Genomic DNA, 11,579 nt, shown 5'->3' with positions numbered 1-11,579 from the left:
GGCGCGATGTATATCATTTATACATTATAGTTATGTTGTCAATTAAGTCATGAAGTTAGCAAAAAGGTTATTAAAGCTGCCTTAAAACTGTGCATGCATGCAAGTATTTGTTATATATGAGTCAGATTTAAGAACATTAAATCCAAAACATTAAAGTCTCTGAAATGCAGTGGTTTTCAAAACTGTCATGGAGCACCGCAGCACTGTCTCCCTCATCTAACACACCCGATTCAACTCGTCAGCTCATTAGTAGAGACTTTAAGACCTGAAGTGGGTTAGAAAGGGTAAAGAGAGTTGGCGAGGAAATACGATGTGTGTCAGATCCGTGTCACGTTCAGCAGTGGCAGCTCTTAATAATTTGTTAAATATTTATATTTAATATTAATGACAGGACTAATAAATATTATGAGTAATGTGTTATTCTGAATTCAGACATAGAAATTAATGTACCATAAACTGAATACTATTTGTCTCCAAAAAACAGGTTCACTAGTCTTCACTAGACCTGACACACCAGATTTTAGTCTGATATTCAAAGCAATACTTTTTAACTCTTCTACTAGTAAAAGATGTACAGATGAAAAGCAGGAAGCAGATGAAATGATGGTAAAATAATTACATCGATTTTTATTGAATAATCTTAGTTCTGTCATGACAACTCTCTGAGGGATTGGCATGGTAATGTACATGATAATGTTAATGTATTTGGTCTTGGCGGAATAGATCTGCTACGCTGCTGCTGCGGCAGAGCAAGTACCGAGACTTGCTACTGCCAATACATCCACAACATGCTGCTGTAAGCATGTAAGAAATACTGCTGCTGCACATATAACACATATGAATAACCCCCATATAGCATACATGAATCACCCCATAGCAGATCTATACAGGTGGAGCTGGGGAAGGTGAGTTTCTGAAGTGCGCTGCAAACTTCTACGGCAAACAAAAGCCAGGTATTTGAATATTGAGCAGTAAGCTCATTGGCTACCGATACAGGAGAGAACCAATCAGCTGCCATGTGACAATGATGTCGCCAGGTCAGATTGGGCTAGACCTATCGGACTGCACCATCTAGAGTTTCATGATTAGCATGATGTTAGCATTTTGTTAGCATGATTAGCAAGTTACTAACAGAATAGCTATGCTATTACTAACAGAATAGCATTTTGTTAGCATGTTTAACAAGTTGCTAGCATGTTTCTAGCATGAATAGCATGTTACTAGCATGGTGTTAGCATTTTGTTACCATGATTAACACATTTACTAGCATGATTAGCATGTTACTAGCATGATTCTAGCATGATTAGCATGTTATTAAGATGATGCTAGCATGTTTCTAGCATGCGTACCAAGTTGCTAGCATGTTTCTAGCAAGTTAATAGCATGTTGTTAGCATGATTTGCAAGTTACTAGCATTTTGCTAGCATGTTTCTAGCATGATTAGCAAGTTACTAACATGTTGTTAACATGATTAACAAGTTATTAGCATGTTGCTGGCATTTCCAATTAATGTAGGCATATTACATTATTATTATTAGGCATATTATTATTACTATTTGCTTTTATTATTAAATTAATATTACAATGAATTTGCTCCGCAATAATTCCATAGCGCATTACCGCATAACTGACGCCTGATAATAATAAAAGACTATAGGCTATTAGCTTACTCACTTAAAATGTAAAAAACAACAACAAAAAAAAACATATTTTAAAACAGATCTACAATGAATTATATTCCCATAATTAAAATGATTAACACTGCAGTCATCAATGAAAATGAAGAGCAGCTTCATTTGAACTTTTTCCAAAAACAACCTGTTTAACACGAAATAGGTTTCTTCTTATTTGTTTCACTATGTAAGAATAAATAAATAAAATTAAAACAGTTATATACCGTATCAGCATAAGTGGATTCGTCTCTCGATGCGCCCTTGATGCAGCGTCAGATGCCGAAAGCGCCGTCTAGTGAATTGACGTTCATAACAAAAGTCATGCCGGTGAACGTCAATTCACTAGAAAGTGAAAGAGAAAACTGACGGCGCTTTCAAAGGATTTGACAAACCGCACGTTGTTTGTGTGATATCCATTGGCTCACCTTCATGGTTATGGCATTTCATTTAGATGCCATCTTGCTTTCCAGTTAGTTTTTCAGCTTAACAAAAATTTCAACCAACGATATAAAAAGAAAAAACAAAAACATTGAAATAATCACAAACTTCAATATAGTACATTGATTTGGCTATTTCTCCACATAAATGCAAGGTCTGTTCATGAAATCACCGTGATTTGAAAACCATTTTCCCCCAATAGGCTAAACATTACATTGCTTTAGTATACCAGATGCGTGCAGATTTAATGATCATAGACTCGCGACGCGTTCGTCTTTCGACTATCCAGCAGTTGCACGCGGTCAGACCCAGTCATCTGCTCGGCCGTTACACTTGCAGAGCCAACCGAGGTAATATCTGCCGATGGGGATGTTGATTATAAACACCCCTTCATACAAAAAAACGAAAATTGTTCATGCATCGATATGCGAGCTCTTTTTTACACCCTTTTTTAGACTGTCACCCCTCGCCACTGACTACCATCAGTCCCTCTGGATGCTGTGCCTATGAATGCCAACTGTCTGTCCGAAGCCTATCAGTACTGCACCAAGTGCGTGCTGTGACCCATTTAAACATTAAAAATAAAAAATAAAAAAAAATATATATATATATTATACCCAAATAATTATAAATCAAATTAACTACAAAAAGTAGTTGAAATCAAAGTGAAAAAAAAGAGAATATTAAGCACAAAGTCATACCTGAGTATTGATGTTTCTCTCTCTCTGTGTCTTCAGCCCTCTTCCAGAGGTACAAGTAGCAAATGAAGGGTTTCTGCTGGTCTTTATATAGACACATAGGCTACCTTGAAATCACACCACAGCAGTTCCTTGAAATCGCATGACAAAACAGAAAGCAAGACAGAGAGACACTTTCATTTTTACTTTCTTATATGTCATGTGACTTAAAGGAACAAAGACACTGATACTTAAATATGTATAAGCTAGCAGAGAACTTTCCTTTGTTCTTGTTATCCTCTAAGAATAAAATGCAGACCTACTTTTGTCTTTATTTCAACAGTTTAAAGCAATTTTTCTACTATAGATATAAATGTAACCTTAACACCATGTATATTTTATTGCATATATGAACATTATTAATTCAAATGTCAGCACTCTTAACCACAGTCATTACCTGAATATATTAATAAATGACAATTAACTTTGGATATGAATAAATACACAAAGAAGTAAAACAGAAATAAATAAAAACAGAAAATAGATGTGATGAAGACCAAATTCCAGTGAAATATCTTCACAATCCTCCGATGTCTTTAAGGCCTCCATCATTTTGGTGTGAGTGAGTGTCAGTTTGTCTCTGCAGATGACAAGGTTGTGGGATGTGATGCATCTGAAATACACAATTGAGTTTAGAGTTACAGTGTGTCTCCTTCCATTTGTTTAAGTAAAAACAGGTATGTTCATGAAAGCCAAATGTAGCAATGTTAAAAGGAAAACGTGATCCCAAGTCATGGGATAGGTTTAAAGGGGTCATATGATGCGATTTCAATTTTTCCTTTCTCTTTGGAGTGTTACAAGCTCTTGGTGCATAAAGAAGATCTGTCAAGTTGCAAAGACTAAAGTCTCAAATCCAAAGAGATATTCTTTATAAAAGTTAAGAGTCAACCACACCTACCTAAACACATTATTTAATAATATAACTCGTTCTAACACGCCCCCACATGTCTACGTCACTGTGTGGGAAGATTTGCATAACACCGCCCAAATGTTCATGCAAAGAAAGAAGGCGTAACTTATTCTCGCTGTAGTATTGTTGTTGCCGCTGCCGCCATTCACGAGAAGACGCTGTGTGTTTCGTTGTGAAAGCAAAACTACTTTGTTTGGTCTTCCAAAAGAGGACGATATCCACTTCGTCATGCCTGGAGCTGATCCGTGCTGGTCGCTGAGGAAATACATCAACTTTGCGCTGTGGATCGCGTGGACGATGCGGTCCAGCCCGGAGTCGTCACATATCCTTCCGGACGCTCCTTCGTCGAAATCGCCGTTCTCAAGCCCCCCCGCCTCTGCTCACTCTAACCCTCCCGCCATTCCTCACTTTATCCCCCGGCCTCGGCTCACTGTCACAGTTTGTGGAAAATAATGTGTTTTTTTAACCTTAAACCGCATAAACACATTTCATTACACCAAATACACAAAATAATGTTCTTTTTAGCAGCATCATATGACCCCTTTAATGGTTAAATTATTATTATTTTTTAACGAATTAACCATTTAATTAACCCATTTATTTATTTATTTGCATTTTTTTTTAAATTTAATTCATCAATAATAAAATGAAATAATTTATATATTTAAATACATTTTTGGGCCGCTTTCAGTTTCTATAAAACTTTTAGACGCTGTTTCAACAGAAGGCACTAGGTGACACTCATGGCCCATTAATGATTTCTTATCTAAAGGACACTTGATCTGACACAACACAAACTGAGATCCCTTTTTAAAATTGAAAACATTATACAAAGGATATAGACGGCTTTTAAACAATTACAGACAGAGTATACATTGCTTTTGACATCAGCACAAACACATGGTATAACACCGGACAGGGGAGCCGGACACATCCATTCCACTCCTCCCATGTTCCTGTTTGGAAAATAATGGAGCATATTCAAAATAATTTACTCAAATATAAATCTTGTCTCAAATCAAACAAACCAAATGCATGAAATACGAACACATGTGCACAATTCTTCTCACAACACTGCTGAATAAATGCTGCTCATCTAGACTGTTGTAGTCATATAGGCCTTATAGCTAGCAGGAATGGAAACAGTGCAATGTCAGTTTGTTGAATGAACCCCGTGACCTGATCATCCACTAGTGGCATGACAGATTCTTAGCTCAGCTCATTGTTTTGTTGGCTCTGTGCAGTATAAGGATAATAAAGGATATGTGTAGAGCTTGTAGCCCCACTTATTTGGCTTGTCTTTGTGGTACTGCGTTAGGCTATATGGTTGCTCTGTCAAACCTCACTCATTGTAGTAAGAGGCCATGGTCATATCGTTTTTAATAAATCATTTAGAGTATATGTGTATATGATTAAAAAAGTTAGACCAGATTTCGATAGATTGATTGCATCATGGACAAATAAATAAGAGGTTAATGGGGCAACTCACCCCCACATGGCCAAAGTCACAGCAGGTTCTGCTTATCAGAGTTCAGCAAATAGTTGCCGTCCAAATGATGCAAAAAAAAAAAAGTGCCTCACTTTTCATTGGCTGTTTGGAGGTGAACTTTACCTTCAGTTTACTCAGTTTGGATAAAACATTGATTTTTTTTCATCTGTCAGTGCTGACCACTCACTTTTAACACCCCCACAATTAAAAAACAAAACAACAACTTTGTTTTATTGTGTATTTTATGAATATCACCACTTTTGTGTTCCAAACTTGTTGACAATGCACTTCAGTCTTTGAAACAATTGTTGTATGGATTTATGTATGATTGTATGCTTGTATGTGTTTTCTGTGGTAATCAATATTATGCAACAGGTGCTGTCCATATAGCTCATTCTTGTTTCTAATTTCACAGTTCATAGATAAATAATTGTAAGATTTTTAAACCATTTTGTCTGTGGTGTTACACATAGTTAAAAGTATTGAGAGCCAGTAACACCACTGATAGACAGTAAATTGACTTTAAACACAAAGATATTGTGTAGAAACTTTATTACTAACAAAAACTTGACCCCATTAAAGTCTGTCCTTTACAACAATTCTATTACTGTTAAACACTGCAAAAAATGGCTTATCTTACTTAGTATTTTTTTCTTGTTTCTAGTCAAAATGCACTTAATTGAGTTTTTCCCCCCCTGGAAATAAGACTAAATATCTTAAGTCATTTTGATTATCTAGTAAAAGTATCTTGATTTAAGAATTTAAACACAAGACAAAAATACTAAGTAAGACAAGCCATTTTTTTGCAGTGAAGCAACTGAAGCTTCAAGTACCAGCCTCAAGAGTACAAAGTCAGCGCTTGATTACAAAATAGATTAACATGGACTACAGACCACTGATAGGCATATGTTGGATGAAATGGAAATAAAATCAAGTTTATATTGATTTCTAATGTCTTTCCAGTGGATTCATCTGCAACATTAATGCTAGTTTTTTTTAAATACCTTCATTTAAGGACTTTTGACCACATCATTTAATTAAATTGGCACAGCGAATAATATATATATATATATATTAAAAAAAAATCAATTGACATAGCGTTTGTATATTGTGCCAACGCAACATGAAATTAATGACACTTATTTAATGTTAAATATAAAATAATATTTGATCAAATTATCTTCTATTTCAATTTATGTCGAAATAGTATACATGCATTGTGTAAAAGAAGCAAAAAGCATAAATCTCTACTCATCTGCACGATCTAATAGACTATCATAAAGAACTGTAAATATTAGAGTTATAAAATGTATACACTACTGGTCAACAGTTTGGAATAATTAAGATTTTTTTGAATTTTTTTTAGTATCTTATTATGTATTTTTAATAAAAAAATAAAAGAAAAAAAATGAATGCTTTTTTTTTTTTTCCCAGCAAGGATGCATTAAATTGATCAAAAGTGACAGTACATACATTTCAAACATCACAAAATTGCAAATAAATGCTGTTCTTTTGAACTGGCTATTCAGCTAAGAATCCTGAACAAAATGTGTCACAGTTTCAAAACTATTAAGCAGCCAAAACTCTTTTCAAAATGTATTATAATAAGAACCAACTGAGCATTAAATCTGCATATCAGAATGATTTCTGAAGGATTATGTGACATGCAGTATGCCCCATTAATCATAATCCAGAAACGACGTTAATTCAAACAAAACATCAGTGTCAAGGTGAATTCTGCTAATAGTTAGCGTGAGTTAACAATCACCTCTGACATGACACTCCCTCACGTCCCTCTTTTATATTTGTTTTAGACGTCATTTACATTGGCAAGCACCTCTGGCACTAAATTGTTTGCTTATATCCCCCTGCAGTGTATATTATAAAGGTCTGGACAAGCGAGGGGGACTTTTTCTTGGTTGAAGATTTATCGTTCGTGTCCCTGTGCAGCATGAGAGAGCTGGTGATATTAGCAGCTTTGGTCTCGGCTCTACACGCAGCCAGCCTCCCGACAGACACTGATGTGCAATATGAGTGCCAGGAAGATCAGGACAACATTGCTACATTAGAAGCTGAGAGCTTCATTAATGACCATCACCGCCATGGATACAAATTCAAATTCGTCTCACTGGACAGTCGCAGTGCAGAGGAGAAGGTGAGGCTTTGTGACACTGTCTTCCTGTGGATGTTTTCATATCTACATAAGGTGTAAAAGAGTGATTACAACCACAGAAAAAGAAGATAAATTAAAGGAATAAAGTATGATGTGCAAATGCTACAAATTGTCTTGTTTCTGTGCAGACTGATCCTTGTGAGGTCGTCTTGGGAATAACTCTAGAGGAAACTGAGTGCCACATTGTGAATCCCAAACCTTTAGATCAGTGTAACACTAGAATGGAAACACAGACGGTGAGATGAACATCACAGATCTTCCAAACCCTAATTTGAGAAATACTGTCTGTAAATACTGTCTACTTCTGTAAGTTGTGCATCTATTTAACAGCCTTTAATGTCTCCCTTAAAGAAAGTGACAGCAAAATGTAATGTGACCGTCTCCAGTGTTGAGGGAAAAGCAGCTGTGAAGCGCTACATCTGTGACACCGAACCAGGTAAACAAATCAATAGAATGATTTTTTTCTTTAGAAACTTGACATATCTAGCCTTTCAAAGAACCCATAGTAGTCTTTAAGGTCACTTTGTCAAAGAGTACAGAGAAGGTGATGCATCTCCTATAAGTTACATCGTGATTGTATATTGCTCCTGTATTTTATCCCAGCTTCACATGAAATACTTGTGCTTCATTAATGACCATCACCGCCATGGATACAAATTCAAATTCGTCTCACTGGACAGTCGCAGTGCAGAGGAGAAGGTGAGGCTTTGTGACACTGTCTTCCTGTGGATCTTTTCATATCTACATAAGGTGTAAAAGAGTGATTACAACCACAGAAAAAGAAGATAAATTAAAGGAATAAAGTATGATGTGCAAATGCTACAAATTGTCTTGTTTCTGTGCAGACTGATCCTTGTGAGGTCGTCTTGGGAATAACTCTAGAGGAAACTGAGTGCCACATTGTGAATCCCAAACCTTTAGATCAGTGTAACACTAGAATGGAAACACAGACGGTGAGATGAACATCACAGATCTTCCAAACCCTAATTTGAGAAATACTGTCTGTAAATACTGTCTACTTCTGTAAGTTGTGCATCTATTTAACAGCCTTTAATGTCTCCCTTAAAGAAAGTGACAGCAAAATGTAATGTGACCGTCTCCAGTGTTGAGGGAAAAGCAGCTGTGAAGCGCTACATCTGTGACACCGAACCAGGTAAACAAATCAATAGAATGATTTTTTTCTTTAGAAACTTGACATATCTAGCCTTTCAAAGAACCCATAGTAGTCTTTAAGGTCACTTTGTCAAAGAGTACAGAAAAGGTGATGCATCTCCTATAAGTTACATCGTGATTGTATATTGCTCCTGTATTTTATCCCAGCTTCACATCAAATACTTGTGACAAAATGCCCTGACTGCCCCAGTCTGCTGCCCTTGCATGACCCGAAGGCTCTGGAGAGTGTGAAAACTGCCCTGCAGAAATTCAACAAAGAATCTGATCACAAGTCTTACTTTAAACTGATGGAAGTGGGAAGGATCAGCACACAGGTGATGTCTCTCAAACTTGTTTTAAGCTTGAATATTTAACGCAACTTACATGAGTGGAAATGCTTCTAGCGACACATGCACCAATTCGTTCCAAAGTTGTGTCAAAACGCAACTCATTAAGGCCTTGATATGCTCATGGCGAAGTTCTTCTGAGAAAACAGCAGTTAAGAAAATATCTGATCATAGCAACGTGGATATGGTTGGTAGTTCTTTTGCAGAAAGTTCGCTTTGGGAACCTGCTTCTAACTTTCGAAATGATCTCCAAATGAACTTTGTTTTCCACTTGAATACTGAATTTATTGGCCCAGACACACCAAACTGACATCAAAAAACTAGCGCCGACAAAAGCTGCTGTGTTGTTGCCTCAAGACATCTGTGTCTGAGCCAAAAAGTAAAAGTTGAGCTTGAACTCACCGCAAAGACTACAGCCAGCAAACAACTAGCATGTATGTTCTGTGCCTACATGAGAGGAAATAACTCTCCAAACCAGCAGGTGGCAATAGCCTGTATTCGTCATTCAATAAGGGGAACCAGAAGAGCTAGGGCTGTGCTGGCTTACCATTTTCACCCCATCTCGCTCACCACAGATGTATTTGATAAAAATAATCACAGATGAAGATAAAACATGAGAAGCGCCTTCTGTGTTTATGCTTTTGATTTAGTTGTTTACTTGCTTTCGTCATTCTTTTCATGCACCGGTTTAATAAGTCACCGATCTGTCTCCTGAAAAGTCTGCCTAGTGCCAAGGTGCGGAACAAGTCAAGTAAAATCACATTTATTTATATAGCAATTTGTACAATAGAGATTGTTTCAAAGCTCATCTATAGAAGACAATAGTGTTATTTTCCATCTCAACACACCGCAAAAACTAAATCAACAGATGCTAAAACTATACAACCACCAAAGTGCAAGAATTTATATTGCATCTTGAGTAGATGTTTCTGGCCTCATACTGCAATTCTGTTGTATCGGACATTACAGTGACATAAACAGACAACTTTTTGAATATGGTCATTATGCTCTTTGCTTGTAAGTGGTTTGCATGTTAACAGAATATTTGTCTGTTTTCTTAGTGGATGTTTTCGGGTCAGAGCTTCTTTGCTCAGTTTGCCATTATGGAGACAAACTGTACAAACAAGGAGGCACCCCAGAATGAAGAATCATGCAAGGCTTTATGTGGGGATCAGGCTGTAAGTGCACAAGAAGTTCATTACTTTATAACTAATTTCTTTAATTACTATAATTAAAGGGATATTTCACCCAAAAATGAACATTTTATCATCATTTACTCACCCTCATGTTGTTCCAAACTTGTATGAGTTTCTTTCTTATTTTGGAACACAAAAGAAGATATTTTGAAGAATGCTGGTAATCAAACAGTTGATGGTCCCAATTGACTTCCATAGTATATCTTTCCCCTCTATGTAAGTCAATGGAGACCAGCAACTGTTTGGTTCTTCAAAATATCTTCTTTTGTGTTCAACATAAGAAAGAAACTCATACAGGTTTGGAACAACATGAGGGTGAGTAAATGATGACAAAATGTTCATTTTTGGGTAAACTATTCCTTTAAGGCAAGATGCTACCAACATAATTATTTCAGGCACTGGTCAATTTGAAAATTTTGGGCTATATTTGGCTTCCATAACATGTCTAATGTCAGACTAGTGTAAAGAAAACATAAAAATTACAAATGATGTGTTTAGTTTTTTTTTTTTTTTACACTTTATCTATTTGTGTCTGAAGATTTCAATCTCAATACATCTTTAAAGGCTGTGAGTTTGTTCTCCACTTCAGTAGCACTTACATACACCAAACTTTACAGTTTTATTCTATCTATATTCTGGAGGCTTTTACACAGGGCTATGTTCATATATCATTTGCCTGATTTATATAACACTTCATTTCTAAAAATATGATTCATTTTATTCCTAAAATATGTTTCTGGTTGTTGACAATATTCTGATAAAATATAATTATAGCAACAAAATGAAACAAGAATTCTGAAATACTTGCAAATTAGTGCATTAAATAGATAATGCCTCATTTGCATATTTAAACATAACCTTTCTGAAAACTTGTATTACAAAACAATTATCTTAATGTACTGTGATTTATCAATGGGTAAATTATGGTGATTTTACACAATTCACCTGTAGTGTCTTGTCTTGCCTTAACAGTATAGGCAACTTCATTAAAGGGTTAGTTCACCCAAAAATGAAAATTAGCCCATGATTTAGGGCATCCTAGGTGTATATGACTTTCTTCTTTCAGACAAATCCAATCATATATTAAAAATTGTCCTGGCTCTTCCAAATTTATAATGGCACTGAATGTTTTTTTTGTCAACAGCCCAAAAGAAGTCCAATAAAGCGCATCCATCCATAATAAAAAGTGCCTCACACGGCTCCGGGGGATGAATAAAGGCCTTCTGTAGTGAATCGATGTGTTTTTGAAATAAAAATATCCATATTTAAAACATTATAAACACTTTTCTTTAACTTCCGCTAACTGTCGTACGCGCAAGCCGTTCCTGCGGATGACGTAGGATGTCGGCAAAGCATAAGCTCCGGTGAGAATTTGCTAGTCTCATGAGAACCAATGTTTGTTTACAGGAGCAAAGGAAGCAAAGTTTCCTTACTTTAGCAAAGGAAAACCAGTCTCCTCTTGGC

At 36.1% G+C, this 11,579-nt stretch overlaps 1 protein-coding gene across 2 annotated transcripts in view; it reads left to right on the top strand.

The window, feature by feature from the left end:
* Positions 1-7,123: 7,123 nt before the first annotated feature.
* ahsg1 (alpha-2-HS-glycoprotein 1) overlaps positions 7,124-11,579 on the top strand; it is a 9,424-nt gene continuing 4,968 nt past the window's right edge. Inside the window, exons 1-6 of one of the 2 annotated variants that reach the window (XM_016453048.1) lie at positions 7,124-7,359; positions 8,077-8,119; positions 8,266-8,373; positions 8,489-8,573; positions 8,741-8,907; positions 9,981-10,097. In XM_016453048.1, the coding sequence (XP_016308534.1) occupies positions 7,199-7,359; positions 8,077-8,119; positions 8,266-8,373; positions 8,489-8,573; positions 8,741-8,907; positions 9,981-10,097 (681 nt within the window). In that variant the 5' untranslated portion in view covers positions 7,124-7,198. Of the gene's footprint in view, positions 7,403-7,548; positions 7,657-7,771; positions 7,857-8,076; positions 8,120-8,265; positions 8,374-8,488; positions 8,574-8,740; positions 8,908-9,980; positions 10,098-11,579 lie in introns of both variants that reach the window. The other variant, XM_016453050.1, reaches the window with a different exon arrangement.

This window comes from Sinocyclocheilus anshuiensis, unplaced genomic scaffold, assembly GCF_001515605.1.
Source record: "Sinocyclocheilus anshuiensis isolate Anshui unplaced genomic scaffold, SAMN03320099.WGS_v1.1 scaffold1571, whole genome shotgun sequence".
In the NCBI taxonomy this organism is placed as follows: domain Eukaryota; kingdom Metazoa; phylum Chordata; class Actinopteri; order Cypriniformes; family Cyprinidae; genus Sinocyclocheilus; species Sinocyclocheilus anshuiensis.
This window is presented reverse-complemented; position numbering and strand designations above follow the sequence as displayed.